Source organism: Arvicanthis niloticus, chromosome 1 (assembly GCF_011762505.2).
Source record: "Arvicanthis niloticus isolate mArvNil1 chromosome 1, mArvNil1.pat.X, whole genome shotgun sequence".
In the NCBI taxonomy this organism is placed as follows: Eukaryota; Metazoa; Chordata; class Mammalia; order Rodentia; family Muridae; genus Arvicanthis; species Arvicanthis niloticus.
Genome location: NC_047658.1, coordinates 7,310,644 through 7,334,258, shown reverse-complemented (window position 1 = coordinate 7,334,258; position 23,615 = coordinate 7,310,644). Strand labels below are relative to the sequence as shown.

The following is a 23,615-nucleotide window of genomic DNA, read 5'->3' as shown; positions in this document are numbered from 1 at the left end:
CTGGAAAGCAGTTGGTTCTGCCCATAACACTTGTCTAATTTTGTACCTTTGAGGGCAGCTTGCCTCACGTGTTTGTACAGTAACATAAGGCAGATCAGGATTGCTGGGGGAAAGTCTCTCCCAGTAAGCAGTCTGAATGGTATATCCTAACACTGTGAAAACCAGCCAGCAGCCGGGCATGGTGGGTGGCACGTGCCTTTAATTCTAGCACTCAGGAGGCAGAGGTAGGCAGATCTCTGAGTTTGAGGCCAGCCTGGTCTACAAAGTGAGTTTCAGAACAGCCAAGATTATTACACAGAGTAACTGTGGCTTGAAAACAAGAAAGGAAGAAAGGAAGAAAGGAAGGAAGAAAATCATCTAAGCAGGGAGACAGTTTCCAGTTCAGTCCCCGACTGATTTCTTAATGTCCTCTAGCCACTGTGTCTGGCGTCTTCAGCAATAGAAATTTACCATCTACTTCAGGCATGTAAGTGACATCTGTGCCATCTACTTCAGGCATGTAAGTGACATCTGTGTCAATGGGTTTAATGGTTTGTGGGACTTCTGGGGCCTCCCTGGTGGTTTGAATAAAATTGATCCTCATGGGTGCATCTATTTGAATGCTTAGTGGCACTATTGAAAAGATTAGAGGGGCCAGGCAGTGGTGGTGCACGCCTTTAATCCCAGCACTTGGGAGGCAGAGGCAGGAGGATTTCTGAGTTCAAGGCCAGCCTGGTTTACAGAGTGAGTTCCAGGACAACCAGGACTACACAGAGAAACCCTGTCTCGAAAAAAAAAAAAAAAACAAAACAAAAAAAAAAAAAAAGAAAAAAAAAAAAGAAAGAAAAGATTAGAGGGGTTAGGATGTGTGGCCTTGTTGGAGGAAGTGTGTCACTCTGAGTAGGCTTTGAAGTTTCAGAATACAGCTCCTGACAATTACTCCAGCACTTCCCTGCAGGCCACCAAGCTTCCTGTTATGATGGTAATGGATTAAATCTTTGAAACGGTAAGCAAGCTTCCAATTACATGCTTTCCCTTGGAATAGTTACCTTGATCATGATGTGTTTTCACAGCAGTAGAACAGGGACTAAGATGGCCTCCTAGGTCAACAACTCATAGGGAGGCAGTTCACCCCAGTACTGGAATTTTTACCCAGCAACCTTAGGATTCCTAAAAGCTTCTCCCACTTCTACAGGATACCTTCACTTAAAACCCTTAAGTGCTACCTCACAGCCTTTTGGGGTCCTTTTCATAAACCTGTATGTACAATGCTCAAGTTTGGCTTTATGTAACAAAACCCTTTATCAGAGTATGGGTGGGATCCCTCCAGGGCTGCCCTCAGCCATTCCAAGTCAATGCCAGTTGGCCTTAAGCAGTTAGAGGATACTAAAAGTCACAGCAGAGAAGGGTCAGAGAGATGGTTCAGAGGTTAAGACTACCAGCTGTTCTTCCAGAGGACCCAGGTTCAATTCCCAGCAACCAAATGATGTTTTACAAACCACCTGCAACTCTAGTTCAGGTGTATTTGACACCATCTTCTGACCTCTGTGGGTAATGTATGTACCTGATACATAGACATACACACAGGCAAAACACACATACACATAAAATAAAAATTAATACATTTCTTTAAAAATTGCCCCAAGAAGCAGCGATACACTTGTGACAATGATGTCATTTGTGGATATATACATAGATTTAAAAAAAAAATAGATACAGTAGCTGGGAGTGGCAGCATATGCCTTTAGTCCCAGCTCTTGTGGAGCACAGGCAGGAGGACCTCATGAGTTCAAGATCAGCCTGATTTACAGAGGGAGCTCCAGGACAGCCAGCACTACATAGAGAGACCCTGCGTCAAAAAATTAAAACAAAAGACAGTGTAGAACATGAAAATATCAACTGTTTGTAAAAAGAAAAAAAAGGTGTTGGGATGCTGGACACAGTGTCATAGATGGAGACACTACCATGCCTGGCTCCTACATACAATGTTTAAAACCAGGAAAAATAAATCTTCAAGGGTGAAGAGATGACTCGGCCGTTTAGAGCACTTGGTTGTTCTAGCAATGGATGCAGGTTTCAGTTCCCAGGCCCCATATGTTGGCTCACAAGTGTCTGTAGGCATATATATGGTACACTTACATATGTATGAATGTATGTATGTGGACAAAACACTCGTGCACATAAAATAAATAAATCTAAAAAAATTAAAACAAAAAGTCCCAGGCCAGGTCTGCAGAGTGGCTAAGAGAATTTGCTCTTTCAGGAAACCCAAGTTCAGTTCCCAGCACCCAGCAGGCAGCCTACCACCCCTTTAATTCCAGCTCGCAGGGATCCAGCTCCCTCCTTTGACCTTCAAGGGCACTCATATGCATATGTAAATATATATATATATAAATTGCTTTACTTTTTAAAGGGTTTCAGGCTAGCCTGCTACATAACAAAACCCATGTCAAACACACACACATACAAACACACTGATACACAACCACACATATACACACATACACTCATACACACACACACTCATACACAACCACACATATACACACATATACACTCATAGAAATTCACACATATACACAAATACATACACAAACATGCACACATATGAGCACACATGCATTCACACACACACTCATATACATATATGCACACTTGTAGTGGGAATTTTGGTTTCTTTTTTAGAAACACAGAACTATTATGGGAATATGTTTTCATCCTAATCCCAGGTGTGGCATATGGGGCTGCTTCACAGCAGGTGACTGTGATCTGCCTCACGCTGTAGTCGGGACGTGGTTTTACCATCGGCTGGTAGTTTCTGCGAGTGTGTGATATTTGGAATTCTGGGGATTTTTCAGAGATTGTATAACTGCTAGAGCCTCAGTAGAAGCGGCTGGTTTGCCTATTGGTGGTTAGTTGTGATTTGTTGCTGTTTGTCAAGTAGTTGTGTTCAAAGAGATGAGAAGAAATGATATCCTGTTGGCGAAATCAAGCTTGCCCTAAGGAATGTGCTGTCCCTAATCAGAAAGAAGTCTAGTGGCAACGCTGCCTCCTCCCGCCTGTCTTTTCCTCTGTCCTGTCTGGTGTTGAGTGGTTGAAAGGTGGGAAAAAGGACAGAAGGGTGAAAGAAAGAAGACCCATGAAGTAGCTAAAAGTCTGACTACACACACGCATATACACACATGTACACAAATGTACACACATTCACATACATACACACATTCATACACATATATTCATGTATACACACATACACACACTCATACACACACATACACACATATACACATTCATACACATACATTCATGTACACACACATACACACACTCGTACACATACACACACAAACACACATACACACCAGGTATGTGTGTGCCTGTAATTCCAGCACTTGAAAATCAGGAGGACTGTTGAAACCTCTAAATAAGCCTTGGCTACCTCACAAGTTCCAGGTTAGCCTGGACTACGTAGAAGACCCTGTCTCAAGTAAGAAGGAGGAGGGAGAAAAGAAGACAGGAGGGAAGAAGAAGGAGCAGAAGGGTGGATGAAAGTTGGATATAAAGAGGGTTATGTGGATAGATGTTAGGATAGGCACTTTTCTTTGTGAGTGTGTGTGTTTAGTATTTGTGGTGGTGTGTGTTTTGGTGAATGAAAGGATGACACTAGGATGCAAATGTCAGACTGGGAGAGTAATAGATGGCAGGTGTAGCTAGCTGGGCAGCTTGGGAATGAGTGCTTGGATGTTCAGAAAGTTTGAGATGAGTAGGTGGGTATGTGGACGGGCAGAGAAGAGGGCAGGGTTAGCACTGGTGGATGGGTTGTTATTGACAGGTGTCTGGATGGATGGATGGATGGATGGATGGATGGATGGAGGAACGGACTTGTGGCTAGCCTCATGAATGGAGAGAATGATGGAAGGTCAAATGTTATCTTGCTTTTATTCCTGCTGCTGCGATGAAATACCCTGACCACAACAACTCAGGAGGAAAAAGTTTTTCGGCTCACGGCTCCAGGTTGTGGGACAGTGGAAACAGGAACTAAATCTTGAGGTAGCTGGTCACATCCAGTCAAGAGCAGAGAGAAGATGAATACTTACTTGTCCTCAATCCCCTTACACGTAGGCAGTCCAGGATCTCTGCCTAAGGAGTGGTGCCGCCTACGGGGGTTGTCTCAATCAAAGTAATAGTCAAAGTAATCTCCACAGACCCAACCACAAGGCAACCTGATGTAGACAAACCCTTGCTGAGACTCTATTTGCAGGTGATCTTAGATGTGTCAGGTTGATAACTAAAGCCATCACAAGCTACATGGGGTGGGCACAACCCTGTAATCGCAGCACTTAGGAGGCAGAAGCAGGTAGATATTTTTGAGTTTGTGGCCAGCTTGATCTACATAGTGAGTTCTATGTTGGGGCTGCAAAGTGAGAGTCTGTCTCAAAAAAATTATAAAATCTAGATGTCACAGATGAGTAAGTGAACAGATAGATGACATGGCGGGACGCTGGACTGCATTCCTCATTCTGAGGTGTATAGGCTCAACCTTGGACAATTTCTTCTTCTTTCCCTGTCCTTCCCTCTCTTCCCTTCTTCTCTTCCCACTCTTCCCTTTTCCTCTCTATTCTGAGATAGAATTTTACTCTTAGCTCAGGCTAGCTTCAGTGTGACTGTAATCCTACTGGCTTAACTTCCTATGTGCTGAGATTGTAGGACACTATGCAGCCAAAAAAAAAAAAATCATTTTTGGAGACAGGTTCTCATTCTATAGTCCTATACTGTGTAGAACAGGCTAGTCTTGAAGGCCCAGTCCTTCTGCTTCAGTCTTCCAAGTACTGGAGCCACAGACATGTGTTAGCCTGTCTCAAAGTTGTGTTTTTGTTTGTTTGTTGAAACAGGCAATTTGCTGCTTTTCTTCTTCCCTCTCTTCCTCCCTCCCTCCTTTTCCCCTTTCCTTTCCTCCCTTCATTTCTGTAACAGGGTCTCATGTACCACAGGCTAGCCCCTAACACACTATGTAACTAAGGATGATCATGAACTTCTGAACTTCTTATCTTCACTTACCAAGTAGAAATTAAGAAGATGTACTGCCACACTTTGTTTATTGTCACTTCTGCTCTGCCCCACACCCTGCCTGTTTCCTCATCTGTTATGGATAAATTATAGCAATAATTCTTAACTCTTAACTCTTGCAATTTGGTGTGAGGAGTGAATGGGTTGATTTGCATAAAGCCATGGTATGGAGCATACCTCGGTTTATTGTAGTGGGAGGGAGAGGGGCGTATGCCTCAAACAACAGTGCAAGATAGAGCAGGGCCACAGGAGACATGGGAGAGGTGAATGAATCACACACACACTCATACAGACACACACACTCACACACACTCACACATATATTTACACATATACTCACACACACACACATATACACACACTCACACACACACTCACACACACACTCACACACTCACACACACACTCACACACACACACTCATACAGATATTCACACACACTCACACACATACTCACACATACACTCACACATACACTCACACATACACTCACACACACCCACACACATACCCACACACACATACTCACACACACACCCACACTCACACACACTCTCACACATACTCACACACACTCTCACACATACTCACACATACACTCACACACACTCACACATACACACACACACATACTCACACACACACATGAGACCCCTTCAATGTTTTATTAGAGGCTCAGATGGAACTTGGGGATCTTTCTGCTTCATTCCCCAGGAGGAGCTCAGATCTGGACATAGGACAAGGTGATGTCACCTTTGATCTCCAGCAGGTCTACCCTTTGGAATGCTTGGAACCGATGCGAGAAGTCAAAAAGGTGCTGGCCGTTGGCAAACACCTTGAATCGATCCATGCCGCAGCGGATTGACAGCTGTAGGGGAGAGAAAAGGTGAGGTCCAACAGGACGGGGTTCTGTGGGAGGCGGGAAGGGGACCCCCAGACTCACATCAAAGAACTGCCCAGGGCCAAATGGATTGTAGGCCAGCTTTCTCTCTTCGGAGCCCCAAGAACCATTCATGTAGCTGTTGCGAACCACGCAGTCACCTATGCGGGGGTTCAGGTGAAAAGCTATGTCTCCGGATGATCCCACCTTGAAGTTGATGATAAAGCTGAAGACAAACAAGGTGTCAAATGGGGTCCAGTGTCTGAGACTCCAAGGGAAGAAAGCTGGGACTCAGCCCCTGGGTCTGAGAGGAGGGCACTGGACCCCCGGGTCTGATGGAGGAGGGCTGGTGCCTGGACCTCTGGATCTGAGGGAGGAGGGCTGAGGCTGAACCCCTGGGTGTGAGGGGTTCAACCTCTTCAGCCTGGTGCTTACTTCTTGGCTGTAGGAAGTACATATCCCTTGATTATGATGGTTCTTCGGGCTGTAAGGCCCCCCTGCAGAGTCCCCACATATGGCACAGGCTGTAGAGAAAGAACATGGGGTCCTATTTAGTCTCTGATGAGGGAACCCAGACACAAGAACACATTTTCACAGAGAGGCAGCGTTTTGCCTGTGAATTGTCCCCAACTATGTCTCCTTCAGAACCCTGACCACCAGCTGCGTATTCTCCTTACTTCCCACCCCCAAAACCTTCAGCCTATATATAGTCCACCCTTTCTGGGCTCCCCACACTTCCTGCTTCCTTCGAGAGCCACAGCCCCTGGAACATCATACCGGATTGAAGACTGGGGGTCCTGACATGACCTGCGAAGGAAGAAAGGGATTCCACTGTGTAAGATTTGACAACTACCTTATCCAACAGGTCTCCATCCCTACCCCAACCCTAAACTGTCCCCACCCCTCCACGAGCCCACCATGCCCCTCCCACTTACAGGCAAGCTGTTCATCTGTGGAGGGTTGTACCCAGGACTCTATGGGGTGGACAGACAGAAGGGAAGAGAAATGAGGGAATGTGGGGTCCTTTGCCCCCAAACTTCCCTTGCCGTCAATCCAACTCTGTGGGAAACTGCCCACCCCTTGGCAGGTACTTACAGGGTAGGCTGGAATAGTCATGGGTCCCTGTGGATGCAGAGAGGGAAGGAGGTCATGGCTGGGACCTTAATTCTAGACTGGAAGGTGTTGAGAAGACTCCCTGGGCACCCTGCCAGGTACATGGTCTATGGCCCCTGCTATATTTTGTGATGACCATAGCCTCTGTGGCTTTGGGACAACTCCTGGTAAATTCTAGTCTTTGTTCCCCGCACCACATCCTTGTGTTGATCCCTTTCTGTTCTAGGCTCTCATTCACCTCTTGCCTCCCCTTAGCCTAGGATCAGTTTAGAAAATGGAATTCAGGGGGTAAATGGGGGCCTTGGTACCTCTTTCTAGGCCTGTGATGACCAAGGTTCCCTCACCTATCTCCAGTCACCTACTTCACATACCCTACCCTGGAGCAAGTCGGGGTCCTGGGAGTCACCCGAGTTCCTGTCTACCGGACTCTGCTGTCCGAGGCTCAGTCTCTTTTGGAGCCACAGCTCCATACAAACGGATTTCTTCTGTCTAGAACCCATTCCCTCCTTCCCCTTTCCTTCCCCCTCCCCCTCCCCATCCCTCCCCCTCCTCCTCCTCCTCTTGTTGTTGTAGGTTTGTTTGTTTAGTTGGTTGGTTTGGTTTGCTTTTTTGAGCCAGGGTTTCTCTGTGCAGCCCTGGCTCTCCTGGAGCTCACTCTGTAGACCAGGCCAGCCTTGAACTCAGAGCTCTGCCGCTCCCTGCTGGGATTACAGGCATGCTCCCCCCTCCCCATCATCCTCATTTTTACTTTCTCTGTTTTCTCCTCTTTTTAATTAATTCCTATTCTGAAAGCTTTTCAAATCAATCGATCAATTAATCTCTCTGTCTCCCTGCCCCACCCCCCATATACACACATAAACACAGACATCAGAGTCTTGATATGTGGCCCAGGCTGGTCTCCTTGCAGGGAACATTCTACCTCAGCCTCCAGATGTTGGGATTACAGGCAGTAGTTACCATTGCTGGACCAGACTCCATATTTGGCATCAGCACTCCCCCACCCCCACCCAGCCTCACCCCCACGATTGTGTGGCTGCAACTCATCCCTTCTCTCCTTCAGGTGATAAACTCATTGTTTTGATTCGTTGACTTGTTGAAGAACAGGCTGATTGTTTTTATTTTTAAAATATTTATTTACTAAATTTTCGTGTATGTGTCTAAGTACACACCTGTGACCCCTATGGGGGTCAGAGGAGGGCTCAGATTCCCCTGGAAATGAACTTACAGATGGTTATGAGCTTGGGAGCTGGGAGCTGGACCCAGGTCCTTCTGGTTATTCAAGACAGGGTCTCGCTATTTAGGTCTGGCTGTTCTGGAATCATTATGTAGACTAGGCTGGCATTGAACACACGGAGATCCACCTGCCTCTAGTCCTGCAGCACTGGCATCAAAAGTGTGTGTCACCAGCGCCTGGTGCTGTTTTACCTGCTCCTCAGTGCCAGCTCGCCAGCCCCCAGGCTCATAGTTTTGACTATGTTCAGGCTTTTGTTGGTTAGTTGATTGTTATTAAGGGACTCAGGCACTCACTCCTCACTCTAAGTTATCTTGCTATGGCTGGGCCAGGCCCCCAGCCCCTCATTGGGGCATTGTAGGCAGATGCCCCACCTTTAAGTGAGCTGCAGCTTGAGACTTTTGGAAGTGGCCTGCTGGCTTATTGCAGTGAGTGTATACCAGAGGCTTTTTGCAGGCTGTGTACCTGGGTGTGGACCTTCTAGGACACTGGGACCTATGTTTTCTTGGCATTCAGATCTAACTCTGCTGGCCAATTTCCAAGGCAATTGCATCAAATTACATTCTGAACAGCCATTCGGTAGCCATGCTAGCCAATCCGCATGCCTGCCAGCAGGTCACATGGTACACCTTGTTCCATTACAACCTGATGGAGACACAGCGGCAAGTCACCATGGCTTTGTGTTTCCCGGGTGACCAACGTGTTAAGCAACCTGCCCCGGCTTTTCTGTCTTTTCTTATCTCACTTTTTGACTCGGTTTACACACCTCTTCCTCTTCCTGGAAGCCCTTGGATCTTCAGAACACCTTGTTAGCCCTTTCCCTGAGACTAACCCCCTGCCTGAGCCTCCTTATCTGGACCCTTACCTTCTCTCTGCCTGTACAACCCCCACCGTGGTTTTTTGTTTTGTTTTGTTTTGTTTTTGTTTTTTTGTTTTGTTTTGTTTTTTGACACAGGGTTTCTCTGTGTAACCCCGGCTGTCCTGGAACTCACTCTGTAGAGCAGGCTGGCCTCGAACTCAGAAATCCGCCTGCCTCTGCCTCCCAAGTGCTGGGATTAAAGGCGTGCCACCAACGCCCGGCTCCCACCGTGGTCTTGACCATGTCTGTCTGGTCATGTGTCTATCTTTCTGGTGGACTGTGTTGGTCACCACAGGATCCCTGGACCCATTCACTAAAAGGACTAGGCGTAGAAACAGAGTCTGTGGTCAAGGGAGAGACATTCCATACCGGATATGCGGCAGGTTGGCCTCCAAGGAAGTTGATTGACTGAAGTTCCAGGTCCCCATCTACTTGCAGATGGGTGACCATCTGTACGGGCAACCGGTGCCCATACTCGTAGAAGGAATCTCCATTTACCACGACCTGGAGGGCAGAGACAAGGTGTCAGACATCGCAACCATGGCTGGCAAGAAACTGGGGGAGACGGAAATGGGATTGTTATTATTTAGTGTGTGCGCGTGGACATGTGTGTTCATATATGTGCAGGTGCACGTGTGCACACTAATGTGGAGGTCAGAGGTCAACTGTGAGTGTTGGGCCTCAGCACCATCCATCTGTCTTGGTTTTTGAATCGGGTCTCTCATGGAGCCTGGCAGTTGTCAAGTAGGTAAGGCTGGCTGGCTGCCAGCCCCCAGGAGGCTTCCGTCCCTGTGTCCCCTGAACTTGGATGATAGGCAAGGCGCGCCACTCCCCGAGCTCAGCTCATTACGTGGGTGGAAGGGATGGAACCCCAGCTTATAGCCAGCACTTTCCTGACTGAGCCAGTTCCCCAGCCCTAAGGGATCTTTTTGTTTTGAAGTCCAATGTATTTGTTGGGTTCTAGGAGTGTCTCACCAGCAGGAATTTGGGGACTCAGGGACCAGAGGTCAAACTGAACTACAAGGTCAGCACATGGTAGTCGGTGAGAAAGAAATGGAAATTGGAGTCAGGAAAAGAAGAATCGGGCCTGAGGGTTGGTATCTGCACAAAGGAACTTGGCTGTAAGGTCTGGCTCTGGCATGTCCTGGCTGTGTGACCTCAGGTAAGTTGCTTTACCTTTCTGAACTTTTATTTAAAATCTTCCATGAAATGGGGCTTGCTCATATCTGAGTTTGTTAAGAAGATGGCAACCCGGCCAGGCATGCTGGAGGCTTACAGCAGACTGGAAGCAGCCAGCTGTACTTTATGTCACCAGCCGTCTGATCCTTGATCCATGTGACAGACATGGATCAGGATCCAGTCCTGTGGGACTGAGGACTTCCTGTATGCTAAGTGCTGGGTCTGGTGACATCAGCATGCCACTCTCAAGCTGGATGTGGTATACATGCCTGCAGTTTCAGCACTCAGAAGGCTGAGGCAGGAGACTACCAAAGCCTCAGGACAATTTGGGCAAACAAGTGAAATCTTAAAACTTCAAAAAAAAAAAAAAAAAAAAAGAGGCTGGCAAGATGGCTTCGCAGCTAAAAGCTCTCCGCACTGAGACTGACAACTTGAATTAAATCCTAGTATTCCCCATAAAAAGTCAGATGAGCCAGGCGTGCCTTTAATCCCAGCACTCAGGCAGAGGCAGATAGATCTCTGTGAGTTCAAGGCCAGCCTGTTCTATATAATGAGTTCCAGGAGAGCTGGGCCTATACAGAGCATATATAAAGAATATAAAGAGAATATATAAAGAATATAAAAGTTAAAAAGAGAGCTCGGGCTGTGGCTTAGTTATAGAGAGGGCATTTTGCATCTGCCTAGTATGCCCAAGGCTCTAGACTTCATCCACCAGGGTGGCAGGAAGGGCAACAGGGAAAGAGGGAGGGGGAGGGGGCTGCAGGGACCAAGGGCTGCCAGGTGGGGGCTGCCCGGGTGGGGGCTGCCCGGTGGGGACTGCAGGGAGGGAGGGAGGGCTGCCAGGTGGGGGCTGCAGGGAGAGAGGGAGGGCCCCGGACCTTGTAGTGCTCCGGCATGACCATGAACACCAGCTCGAAGTGGCTGCCCTTCTGGAAAGGCATGCTTTTCTTCTTCTCTTCCTTGCCCCACTGTCCGCTCTGCATCGTATTGAAGACCACCTTGTCCCAACCATCAAAGCGGGGATTGAAGTGGAAAGCAATATCTGCCCCGTCATCCTGTCCCACAGTGAAGTTCACGTGGAACCTGGTGGGATATAAGGGGGGGCGTTCAAAGTGCTGCCCACCTGTGCACGGGGCCTTCAGTAGGGAGCCCTGACTGGGCACCATTGACCCAGCTTAGAGGGAGGGAGGGAGCCTGTGCTCTGTAAGGCAGTCTTGTGGCCACCCTGCCTCTCATCTCCCCAGAGTCTCTTCAATGATCAGGGCAAATCTGACCCCTATCTTTTCTTTTATTGTTTTCTTCTTGGGGGGTGGGGGTATGTGTGTATGATGTAGCCTAGGCTAGCCTCTAACTTGTGATCTTCCTGCCTTAGCCTCCGGAGTGTTGGGATTACTGGTGTGCATCACCTGAGAGGCCAAGAGTCTTTGTCCCCAACCTCTCTGCTCCTAATACTAGGCATGGTGTGGCTAGCCAGGGCTACATAGTGAGACCACCACCTCAGAAACAAAGCAAAACACACAAAAAACAAAGTGTAAAGTGATTGGGGTAACACCTGAAGTTGACCTCTGGCCTTTGTATACACACAGATGCACCTGCACACACATATGTGTGCACACATGTGTACCTGCACACACATGTGTGTCCAGCCTCCAAACACAAAGGTGGATGGTGCCTGAGAAAGACACTTGAGGTTAACCTCTGGCTCACATACACATGCATGCACACATACATGTACATATGCTCTGCGCACACATGTATACCCAGCCAAACCATGGAAAAGCCCAACCCTTCGTGGAATTGCTCTTTTGCACACTGAAACCTGATAATCATCCCATTTCACAGATGGGAAGCTGAAGTCCTGACAATCATCCCATTTCACAGATGAGAAGCTCAAGTGCAGAGATGTTCAGTAGCAATCTGAATCACACAGTGGCTGGGTACCCCCCACACACAGGGGGGCAAAGGGAGGTGACCTCAGGGCATGGCTCTGAGCTTGTTATCTGAATTCTCTCTCAAATCTGTCACTTCAGGTTATTGTTCCAGCCATGGGGCCACCTCTCTTACTGACCCTTTCCTGACTTCTCTTGGCCAATGTTGATATGGCCCCTGCAGCTCTTAGTCTCCTATCCCTCCTTCACTTCCTTCCTTTGTCTACTTCCTAGGTTGGGTCTCCCTGTTCATTTCTGTCCGCATAGGCTATTTGTACCCCACAAGCAACCAGAGGAACGCTGTGAACAATGGAATCCTAGCATGTTTCAAACCTTTGCCTGGCACCAGAGTTAGGGAAGGTGAGGGCCCCTCCCTGGGGGTGAGCGGGGAAGGGGGCTGGGTACCATCTCACCGTCTCATGTTGTCTTTGGCTACTCCTTGGATGTAAACGGACATTCCGACACTGAGGCCACCTGGGATGGGCCTCTTGTAGGGCAGAGTCTGTAGAAGGAGCCAGTTGAAGAACCTCAGAGGTTGCCTTCCTGTCACAACCCTTTCCTCTCGCCCCAAAGACCCTCAGACCCTTAAGCAGGGGAGATGGAATTTGGGGTAAGAAGCTAAGGCTATGGCTCAGTGGGAGAATGCTTGCCCAGCATAGCAAAAGGAGAAAACGAGAAAATGGGGTTTGGGGAAGAGGAGGTGGGCTCAGGTGGGCATCTTACCGGATTGTAGGTGGGCTGGTAGCCCGGTGCTGGGACATAGGCCATCTTGAGAGTCTGGGCTGATAGTTTGTCCGCAGAGATGTGTGGGAAGTGGTGCCTGGCTGCAGGTGGCCCTTATACTAGAGGGAGTGGCTGGCAGGGGAGAGAGTTCATGAGGTCTCTCTGGTGGGGACCTCTAGGGCACGCCCTTGCCTCCCATCTTGGCAGCAGGGATGCTGACCCTCCCAGGGCCCAGATAAAGAGGAAGTGTTTCTGGACTTTACCCTTGCAAGGCTTTTATCAGAACCATAAAAACCCTGCCCTGAAGACTGTTGGCAGAAGGAGGGTGAATCAGGTGGGCAGGGCAGGGGCTAGGCCACAGGAATGTCTGAACAGGTGGGCAATAGAAGCAGGATAAACGGCAGGTACCTCCTGACCCCACACACGACATAACAGGGGCTTGGGGCACACACAGCTGAGGCCACGGGTTCTGGGCTCCAGTCCTACCATTGCCACTTCTGGCTCTGCAGAGCCATTGTCCCCTCTGCCTGTAACACAGGAGAAATGGTAGTAACCACATCACAGATTCTTGAAACGAATGCAACAGTGGTCAGTCGCACTGGGGACCCAACCTATAACCCCAGCACAGGGAAGGTTGAGGCAGGAGAATTGCTGCAAGTTTGATGTTAGCTTAGTTGGTAGAATGCTTTCGAGGTTTGCAAGAAACTCTGGGTTTCAAATCCAGCACTACAGGGTACGCTAATGCACGCCTGGACCCAAGTACCTATGACCAACCAGGATGGTCCCGGGTGACCGAGGTCATCCTCCACTCCACAGTGAGTTCAAGGCCAGGCTGAGCTGCCTGAGATCCTGTCCCAAAACAAATAAAAACCCAACAACAAATGGGGTTTGGGGAAGAGGAAGTGGGTTCAGGTGGACATCTCACTGGATTGTAGGTGGGCTGGTAGCCTGGTGCTGGGACATAGGCCATCTTGAGAGTCTGGGCTGATAGCTTGTCCAGAGAGATGTGTGACTGCAGGGGCCCCTTATAATAGAGTAATCCCAGCACTTGGGAGACAGAGGCAGAATTACTTGCATATTCAGGGGCACCCTGGTCTGCAGAGCAAGACTCTGACTTAAAAAAAAAAAATAAATTGCCGGACACAGTGGCAAAGACTTTAATCCTAGCATTTAGGAGACAGAGGAGGGCAGAGTGTGAGCCTCTTCTGCTCTGCATAGTCAGTTTGAGAACAGCCAAAGGTATGTAAAAAGACCCTGTCGCAGAAAGGGGGAGAACGAAAGAAGAAAAGGGTAAAAGAAAAGAAAAGAGAAGCTGGGTGGTGATGGCGCCTTTAATTCCAGCACTCAGGAGGCAGAGGCAGGTGGATCTCTCAGTGTGAGGCCAGCCTGGTCTACAGAGTGAGTCCCTGGACAGCCAGGGGTACACAAGAGACCCTGTCTTGAAAAAAAAAAAAAAACAGGAAGGAGGAGGAAGAAGAGGAGGAAGAATATTCACAACAGATCACAGACCCTGTAATCTGAACACTAGGGGGATTGAGGCCAGAGGATTGTTTTGAGTTCAAGGACATCTTGGGCCACATAACCATTTCCAAAAATCAAGATGGTGGTGGTAGTGGGATGAGGAAACGCTGTCTCTCCTGGTTGCACAGGCCTGTAATAAACCCCAGCTGTTCAGCAGGCTGAAGCACAAGGACCAAAATTTTCAGTGAAGGCAGAAGGATCAGGTGTTTATGGCCAGTTTAGATCGATGAGATCCTGTCTCAAAATAAAAAAAAGAAAGAGAGAGAGAGAGAGAGAGAGAGAGAGAGAGAGAGAGAGAGAGAAAGGGATGGGATAATGGGGAGAAAGCTCAGTCAGCAGAGTCCCACACTCATCAGAGGCCTGAGTTCAGCCCAGAGGACAGCTGGGTCTGAGCACATACATGGACTCCCAGCACTGGAAGAGGCAGAGACAGAACCTAGATCCCTGGGGCCTGTTGCCTAGTCAGCCTCGCATAATTGGAGACTAGGTGGAGGGGCTGAAGAGATGGCTCAGCAAGTAGGAGCACTTGTTCTTGCAGAGGACCCAAGTGGGATGGCTCACAACCAGATGTAACTGGTTTCCAGCGAATCCTATGCCCTCTTCTGACCTCCGATGGCACCAGTGATATAGGTGTGATGTGCAGCCATCGTGCTGGCTCATTTTATGTCCACTTGACGCAAGCTAGTGTCATCTGAGAGTAGGAAACCTTAGCTGGGAAAAGTGTGTCTGTAAGATATAACTGTCAGGCATTTTCCCAATTAGTGACTGATGGGGAGGGCCCAGCCCACGGTGGGCAGGACCACTCCAGGGCTGGTGGTTCTGGGCTCTATAAAAAGGCAGACTGAGCAAGCCATGGGGAGCCAGTAAGCAGCGCCTCTCCACGCACGGCCTCTGCATCAGCTCCTGCCTCCAGGTTCCTGCTCTGCTTGAGTTTCTGTCCTCACTGCTTTTGATGATGAACAGTGCATATTGGCGAGAGTAAAACAATCCCTTGCCTACATGACTTGCTTTTGGTCATGGTATTTTGTCCCAGAAGTAAAATCCCTAACTAAGATAGACATACACGGGTGCACGCCTTTAATCCCAGCACTTGGGAGGCAGAGGCAGGCAGATTTCTGAGTTCAAGGCCAGCCTGGTCTACAGAGTGAGTTCCAGGACAGCCAGGCAGCCAGGGATATACAGAGAAACCCTGTCATGAAAAACCAAAAAAAAAAAAAAAAAAAAAAAAACCAAAAACAAAACAAAAAAACAAAACAAAAAGATAGACATACATGAGACAAAATACTCACACATAAGATAAAACATGAAAAAGAATTCTCGGGCTGGTGAGATGGCTGGCTCAGTGGTTAAGAGCACTGACTGCTCTTCCAGAGGTCCTGAGTTCAATTCCCAGCAACCACATGGTAGCTCACAACCATCCATAATGAGATCTGATGCCCTCTTCTGGTGTGTCTGAGGACAGCTACAGTGTACTCATATACATAAAATAAATAAATCTTTAAAAAAAAAAAAAAAAGAAAAAAGAAAAAGAATTCTCATGCCAGATAATGGTGGCACGTGCCTTTAATCTCAACGCTTGGGAGGCAGAGGCAGGCAGATCTCTGTGAATTTGAGATCTGGCCTACAGAGTGAATTCCAGGACAACCAGAGCTACACAGAAAAACCCTGACTAAAAAAAAATCTAAAATAAAAGGCAGGGCCGGAGAGGTGGCTGAGCAGTTAAGAGCCCTTCTAAAAGGGGCAGGGGGCGTGGGGGAACTGGAGACATGGCTTAGTGGTTAAGAGCACTGACTGCTCTTCCAGAGGTCCGAGTTCAATTCCCAGCAACCACATGGTGGCTCAACCATCTGTAATGGGATCTGATGCCCTCTTCTGGTGTGTCTGAAGAGAGCAACACTGTACTTACATACACATAAATAAATAAATAAATAAATAATCTTTAAAAAAAAAAAAAAGCCCTTCTAAAAGACTGGGTTGAATTCCCAGACTTACATGGTGGCTCACAACCAACTGTAACTTTAGACCCAACAGCCTTTTCTGACCCCTGTGGGCGATGCACACATGTGCTGCATACACTACAGGTTAAAATATCCATCCATAAAATAAGATTTAAAAAACCAGACATGGTTGAGGGGTCTTGAGAAATACCACCAAAAGTTGAGGCACACATGCAGACACTCAGACAAAAACCCAAAGTGCAATCAAAATAGAAATAAAAAGTAAACATCAGGCTGGGCTAGATCTCAGAGGGGATCACCTGCCTGGCCTGTGTGGGGCCCCAGGATCGGGCCCCACCAGTGTAAGGACGTGGGGAGCAAGTGGCTCACCAAGTTAATAAGTGCCCATCACAGGACTCATTATTCGACATACAGAAAACACTAAGTAAATGTTTGACCTCTTATATTCATTCCAAGCATAAATTCAGATCAGTCATGGATAAGAAAACAAACACACAGGGGGAAAAAAAAAGCAACTGGCCAGATGTGGTGCTGCACATTTGTAAATAGGAGTCCAGGGTCATTTTCAGCTACACAGTGAGGTCCAGGCCAGACTCGTCTACATGAGACTGTACCTAAAAATAAAATAAAATTATAAGGGAGTTGGGGAGGAGGAGCTAGGTGGCTTCACAGGTAAAGAAGACACTTGTCACCAAGTTCAACCCAAGGAACCATGTGGTGGAAAAAGAACCAACTTCCTCCCAAATGCACACACACTAATAAGTAAGAAAACTCAGCATATCTACAAAGGGCTGTAGCGATGGCAAAGGGGTCACGGGCACTTACTGCTCTTGTAAGGAAAGAAAAAAGAAAGGAAGAAATGAACTGATCGACTCAAGATTGGTAGCAATGAAATCAGCCCAATTCCACCGTCCTACTGTGCTGTGCGGTGACACAGCTCACACAAGGACAGGCACAGGGAACAGGTGTCCCTTTCAGCCTTCGGCCAGTTGCGTTCCTTACACACTTCCTCTTGGCCCAGTCAGATTTGCACGCCTCCCCGCCTTCCCAGCTGCTGTCCCTGGAGCCAGTGCTTCTGAGCCCCCGCCCACTGCAGTAAAGACACTAGGCTGTATTCAAACTTTATTGTTCACAGTGAAGATAAGGCCCCGGGAACTGAAGAACTAAGTTATAAAGTTATACACTGGGAGACCACATGGGAGGCGGCACCTAGGGGACCAGCCTGGCTCCAGGGAGTCTTCATCTCTCAGGATGGGGAAGGCACTCAGAGCTTGGAGAAGGTGATGCTTTTTGGGTCCTTCTTCTCCATGGCTGCCTGGACTGACTTGATAATGTCCTGGGTCTGCAGCATGCTCATGTTCCAGGTGGCCTGGATCAAGGGTGTGGGAAAGGCCAGAAGGCACCAATCAGAGGAGATGCACGCATGCGCAGATTCTCCCCTTTCTGCACGCCAACAGCCGATCACACTGGACCAGGGTGGGCCATAATTGGTGTAGGCAGGGCCTTACCATGTAGTCAAGGCTCTCGTCCACAGAATGGTCTCGGGAGTAGATTAGGTTAATTTTTGACCCCTGCACAGCCACAGGGCTCTTGCTGGAAATATCGGCCGCCAGGGCAAAGGCTGCATTCAGCATGACGTCCTTATCTGGGAACACGCGGCTGCCAGGGAAGGATTAGGTGAGGGGGACACCCTCCCCCTGCCCTATGGATGACCAGGTAGCCTCCCAGAGAAAATGGGAAACCCCAACCAAAGGGCTCAACCACACCATGGGGCTCAGAGGAAGAAACAGGTACTCCCGCAAGGGCCATCTGGTCTCTGGAGTGAGGATACAGGGGACTATAGAGCCCCAACTTGGCCTGGATGGCCCTGTGTACTTCTCTGCCATCAGCCAGCCAATCGGGGCCCTACCTGACCAGCCCACTGACCAGGGCCTCGTCAGCCATCATCTTGCGGGCAGTGAAGGTTAGCTCGTTGACCAGGCTACAGAATGGGGAGAGATCAGAAGACCCTGTCATCCTGGGGCTGGGAGGGGCTGGGCTGACCCCTCCTCCCCGGTTACCCCTCTCACCTCTGGTTCCCGATGACCTTGGGCAGTCGCTGTAGTGTTCCTACATCAGCAGCCAGGCCCACGTCCACCTCCTAGAGAGGAACACTTATCAGTGCTTCCCATGCAAACTTGAGGTGTCACACCTTGCCGGGGCTTCCCCACCCTCCAGCTCAACCTCAAGACACGCTGGCCACCGGGTCCTCTAGCTCGCTCACAAGGCCTTTTCCAGAACCCTGGGTGCCATTCCACCCCGGACCCTCTCCAGCACAGCTGGCAGCAGTCCCAGCTCTGTCTCTCTGTTCCAACCACGAGCTGGTTTATGGGAGTGCCCATGATGGCATCCTGTATAAATGAGCCTACATCCCCCTTTTGGTGCTGGGCAGAGGCAGCTCAGAGCTTTTTCTCCCTCATGCCCACCTTTCTGACCCGCTCTTACTATGTAGCTCGGGTTGGGCTGTGTGGCGGCTAGAGCTTACACACCTAACAGTATCTAGAGACCAGCCTCTGTCTGCATTCACTGATGCTCCTATGTGGGTGGGATAGAGAGGGTGGAGTAGCAGCCTTCACTGATCTCTTCTGACTGCAGAGTGATGTGACCAGGTGCTTCAAGGTCCTGCTGCCTTGACTCCACACACTCCCTCCCCATGATGGACTGGACCTTGAACCCTGGGCTACAATAAACCCCTTCTCTGATAAGTTGCTTTTCCAAGTATTTTGCCACAGTGAAAGGAAAAACATCATAACGCTTGGGCTGGAGAGACGGCTCAGGGGTTAAGAGCACCGGCTGCTCTTCCAGAGGTCCCGAGTTAAATTCCCAGCAACCACATGGTGGCTCACAACCATCTGTAATGAGGTCTGATGCCCTCTTCTGGTGTGTCTGAAGAGAACAGTGGTGAATAAATATATTTTTAAAAAAATCATAATGCTCACCCCTCGCACAGTAGCCCGGCAGTCTTAGCTTCTTGGGTACTGAGACTACAAGCTGTGCTTCTCCGTGTCTGCCTTGATCTGGAGGTATTTGGTTCTGACGAACTTCCTTCCAGGAAGCCTTCAGAACCAGCGGCCTAGGCCCGCACTGCCTCTGTCGCACCCTGACCTGAGGTGGCCTATCACTAGAGGGCTTCCAGAAGGCAAGAGCTCAGGAGGTGTCTCACCTTGACCTGGAAGAAAGCATCCTGGGTGCAGTAGCGGATGTCACAGGCAGAAATGAGATCCACACCTGGGAGGAAAAGGCCAGGGACCATAAATAATGACAGGAACCAATCTGTCCTCCCAAAACATGGGACCAAGTCTAATTAGCACCAGCTGAGCTGAGCCACTGGCAGGAGTGGGGAGGGTGGCAGCCTCATCACAAGTTGGCACCCAAGTGGTGGCCACTGGCTACAGACTTACCTCCGCCAATGCAGCCTCCGTGAATGGCAGCAATCACTGGCTTAGGGCACTAGAAAGGAGAAGGAGAGTTGTTGTCAAAGCTGGCAGAGGAGGGGTTGGCAGAGGGGATGCCACCCAGCTCTAAGAGTCACCTTCTCAATGGCAGTGAAGGTCTTCTGGTATTGGCTGATGAGGTCACGGAGGTACCAGGCTATGCGGGCCGCATCATCTCCTGAGGGCTGCAGGAGGTCTGACGCCATGTCCATGAGGTCAATGCCTGGTGAGAAGGGGATGAGAGGCAACGGAGTTCCACGGCCCCACTCACAAACCCAGCCAGGGCTCAGAACCCAGGAGCTGCACGTCCAAAAGAACATCACCACAGCAAAGAAAGAAACTCACGGAGGTCTAGGGGGATCAGGGATTTCCTGTCAGGCACCAAATATATATATTGTTTTGCTTAAGACAAGGTTTCTCTGTGCAGCCCAGGCTCACCTCAATCTACAGGGTCTCCAGCCTTAGCTTCTGCAAGGCTGGGAATGTTGGCATTCCCAAGACCAGCTATATAGACTTTTTTAATCCGACATTCTCCATCAATGGTAAGCTAGTCCCACACTTAGCTAGGGGGCGCCTGTGAGTCCCTGTCTCCCAACCCATGCAGAATAAATGTAAGTCTTGGCTAGTTTGTAGCCGTGACTGAACACTTGCCTAGAATTCACCAAGTGGGGTGGAGGGCACGGCTCTGTTTGCTTAGAATTCACGACTGAAGAGCTAGCAGTGTGGCTCAGTGGTGAAGCACTTAGCTAGAATTCATCACTGAGGGCCTGTGGTGGCACTTGCCTAGAATGCAGAAGCCCTGTATTCAAATAACACATTGAGGTTCATCTTCAGTGTGTAAAAAAAAAAAAAAAAAACCAAAAAACAAAAAACAAAAAAAAAAAACAGAAAGCCCAGCTTGGTGTTCCAAGCCTTTAATCCCAGCACTCAGGAGGCAAAGGCAGGTGAATGTCTGTGTGTTTGCAGCCACCTGGTCTACAGAACAAGTTCCAGGACAGCTAGGGCTACACAGAGAAACCTAGGCTTGAAAAACCACTAATAATAATAATAATAATAATAATAATAATAATAATAATAATAAATAATAATAACACAATCCCAAGGCTAACAAGATGGCTCAGCAGTTAAGAGCACTGTCTGCTCTTTCAGGGATCTGGGTTCAAATTCCAGCACCCACATAGCAGCTCATAAGTGTCTGTAACTCCAGTTTCAGGGGATCTGACACCCTCACATAGACATCCATGTAGTCAACTCATCAACATACATAAAAATAAATAAATTATTAAAAAAGAAAGAAAAGCCGGGTGGTGGTGGCGCATGCCTTTAATCCCAGCACTTGGGAGGCAGAGGCAGGCGGATTTCTGAGTTCGAGGCCAGCCTGGTCTACAGAGTGAGTTCCAGGACAGCCAAGGCTACACAGAGAAACCCTGTCTCAAAAAACAAAAAACTAACAAACAAACAAACAAACAAACAAAAACCAAAAAAAAGAAAGAAAAAAGAAAGACAGGAGACATCAACCTTAGGCTGGTGCCTTCATCCATGTGCATGCACATGCAAATGTACTCACACCCATGTGCAAAAATATAAAACAAAAAAAGAAGAAACAAGAGGTCGGCTGATAGCAGGTCAAGGCAGGAGGATCTAGAAAGCCAAGGACAGCCTGGGACAGCCTGGTCTACACTGAGGCCTCATCACAAAGAACCAACTAGAAATCTGAAGACTGCAGACAAAACACCTGAGTTAAAAAATCACTGGGTGGGGCTGGAAAGATGGCTCAGGGGTTAAGAGCGCCAGTTGCTCTTCCAGATGATCCGGGTTCAATTTCCATCACTCACAGACACAACTGTTTATAACTCCAGTTCCAAGGGATCTGACACAGGCACATAAAACACCAGTGCACATAAAAAAAAATTTTTTTTAAATCAATGGGTGGGTTTCAAAGCAGAACAGAGATTCAGGAAACAAGCCATGCTAATAAATGAAGAAGGGGTCAGGGGTCAAAGAGGAGAAAGGGCAGTGGGGTAACTTCCACGTGTGGGGGTATAGGCAGAAGCCAGCTCTGTGTGCATGTAGCTCACTTGGCTGACAGCCATTAGGCTCTGAGAGGTTCAGAGTCTCATTCAAGGTTACAGATCCACCATGGTAATGCAACTTCAGGATCCTGTCAGGTTCCGTTGAGCTAATTTCTATATTTGAATTTGTGGTGGGGAGGGGATTCTGGGCTTTGTGCCACTACTGAGTACACACACATGTGAATGTTTTAAATTAGACTAAAAAAAAAAAAAAAAAAAAAAAAAAAGCTGGGCAGTGGTGACACAAGCATTTAACCCCAGTGCTGGGGAGGCAGAGGCACACAGACCTCTCAGTTCGAGGCCAGCCTGGTCTACAGCTCGAGTTCCAAGATAGCCAAGGCTACACAGAGAAACCCTGTCTCGAGAAAAAAAAAAAAAAAAAAGCATCGCATCTTTGTACCACCAAGGGGAGGGGCGCCAGCAGGAAGAGACGGTACCTGAAGTGAACATCTTTCCTGCACCAGAGACTACAACGGCCCGACAGTCGGAGTCTTTGGATATCTTCTGGAAGCATTCCACCAACTCCCTGCAGAGGCACAAGAAGTAAAGGGTTATATCTGGGAGCGGGAAGCCTCTGTCCCTGCCCACCTCTGCCTCCTAGAGCAGATAGGCTTGTGGGTTTGCAGGCCAGACCTCCAGAAAGCCCTGTTCATGGCATTCCTCTTCTCTGGCCGGTTTAGCTGTACATGGAGAACATGCTTCTGGGCAGACGTTACTAAAATAGACTCATAGTTGTGGTCTGAGACTTCCCCGGGGGTTCTTTTGGAGGCCTCATGTGCAGAGGCGCTCAGAGATCTAAGGCTGATGTTGAAGTACAGCTGGCTGGTACCTCTCAGCTCTGCGGGAGAGAAAAGAAAAAGCCTTAGAGAGCCTAGAATGGGGACACTTTAACAGAATATGCTAATAACTATCACAAAAAGCTCCTTAGAGACACTGGCATGATCAGACGGCTTTTAAGATTAGGGTATGCAAGCCAGGAGGTGGCTTTTATCCCAGCACTTGGGAAGCAGAGGCAGTCCGATCTGAGTTTGAGGCCAGCTTGGTCTGCAGAGAGAGTTCCAGAATGCCTATCTCGAAAAACTAAAACCAAAACCAAACCAAACCAAACCAAAAAGGACTAGGGTGTTGCTTATGAGTGGTTTCAGTTTGAGACTACGTTAGACCCTCCATTGTTTGTGGAGATGACCCAAGCTTGGAGACAAAGAATTCAAGTTGGAAGACAGACCTAAAAAATTATAATTTCATTAAACTACACTGAGACTCCTGAGTTTAAAGTGACCCGGGCAGACTTCCCTTCTCATCTCGGCATAACAAGACGACACAACAACGAGGCCTCACGGATTAAGGGGTAACTCACGCTGCATCAGCAGGCCGCGGAGTTTGCTGGAAACTATCATCGTGGTAGACACCTCGGTAGCGCTGGAGCTGTGCGACCTACAGCCGAAGAAAAACAGGGGGCGGGCACAAATGTTCGCCATGTTGGTCAAGGGCAACGAAGCCACCGCAGCCACCGCCCTTGAACAGCGAGGCCTTACCTAGTTCGCCATCTTTACTAAGGGCGAACGAAAATAGCACTCCCTCATGTCTCATGTGCTTAGGACGTTGCTTTAAACCTTTGGCCCAGTGGGAAG

General features: G+C 48.6%; 2 protein-coding genes across 2 annotated transcripts; both read right to left on the bottom strand.

Moving 5' to 3' along the window:
• Positions 1-5,697: 5,697 nt before the first annotated feature.
• Lgals4 (galectin 4) lies at positions 5,698-13,156 on the bottom strand. Its single transcript, XM_076930858.1, has 10 exons — positions 12,961-13,156; positions 12,651-12,739; positions 11,188-11,392; positions 9,500-9,634; positions 7,023-7,049; positions 6,863-6,901; positions 6,705-6,734; positions 6,363-6,451; positions 5,991-6,153; positions 5,698-5,915 (listed from the first exon to the last, which is right to left on the bottom strand). The coding sequence occupies exons 1-10, from the start codon at positions 13,003-13,005 to the stop codon at positions 5,769-5,771; spliced, it is 969 nt and encodes a 322-aa protein (XP_076786973.1). The 5' UTR covers positions 13,006-13,156; the 3' UTR covers positions 5,698-5,768.
• Positions 13,157-17,549: 4,393 nt separating this feature from the next.
• On the bottom strand, positions 17,550-23,503 carry Ech1 (enoyl-CoA hydratase 1). Its single transcript, XM_034486595.2, has 10 exons — positions 23,342-23,503; positions 22,618-22,822; positions 22,422-22,510; positions 20,011-20,135; positions 19,880-19,928; positions 19,642-19,706; positions 18,509-18,579; positions 18,349-18,420; positions 17,948-18,098; positions 17,550-17,808 (listed from the first exon to the last, which is right to left on the bottom strand). Exons 1-10 carry the CDS (start codon positions 23,460-23,462, stop codon positions 17,704-17,706), a joined length of 1,053 nt encoding a protein of 350 aa, XP_034342486.1. The 5' UTR covers positions 23,463-23,503; the 3' UTR covers positions 17,550-17,703.
• Positions 23,504-23,615: the final 112 nt, after the last annotated feature.

What these genes read in the sequence shown, in the direction of transcription:
- Lgals4 (XM_076930858.1), bottom strand. Translation starts at nt 13,005, where the DNA reads ATGGCCTATGTCCCAGCACCGGGCTACCAGCCCACCTACAATCCG. An exon ending in TCATGCCGGAGCACTACAAG is followed by an intron (nt 9,635 to 11,187) that starts GTCCGGGGCCCT and finishes TCTGCCCTCCAG; the next exon opens with GTCGTGGTAAATGGAGATTC. An exon ending in GCCAACCTGCCGCATATCCG is followed by an intron (nt 7,050 to 9,499) that starts GTATGGAATGTC and finishes CTGCATCCACAG; the next exon opens with GGACCCATGACTATTCCAGC.
- Ech1 (XM_034486595.2), bottom strand. Translation starts at nt 23,462, where the DNA reads ATGGCGAACATTTGTGCCCGCCCCCTGTTTTTCTTCGGCTGTAGGTCG. An exon ending in CCTTCACTGCCATTGAGAAG is followed by an intron (nt 19,929 to 20,010) that starts GTGACTCTTAGA and finishes TCTCCTTTCTAG; the next exon opens with TGCCCTAAGCCAGTGATTGC. An exon ending in AAGGTCATCGGGAACCAGAG is followed by an intron (nt 18,421 to 18,508) that starts GTGAGAGGGGTA and finishes CCCATTCTGTAG; the next exon opens with CCTGGTCAACGAGCTAACCT.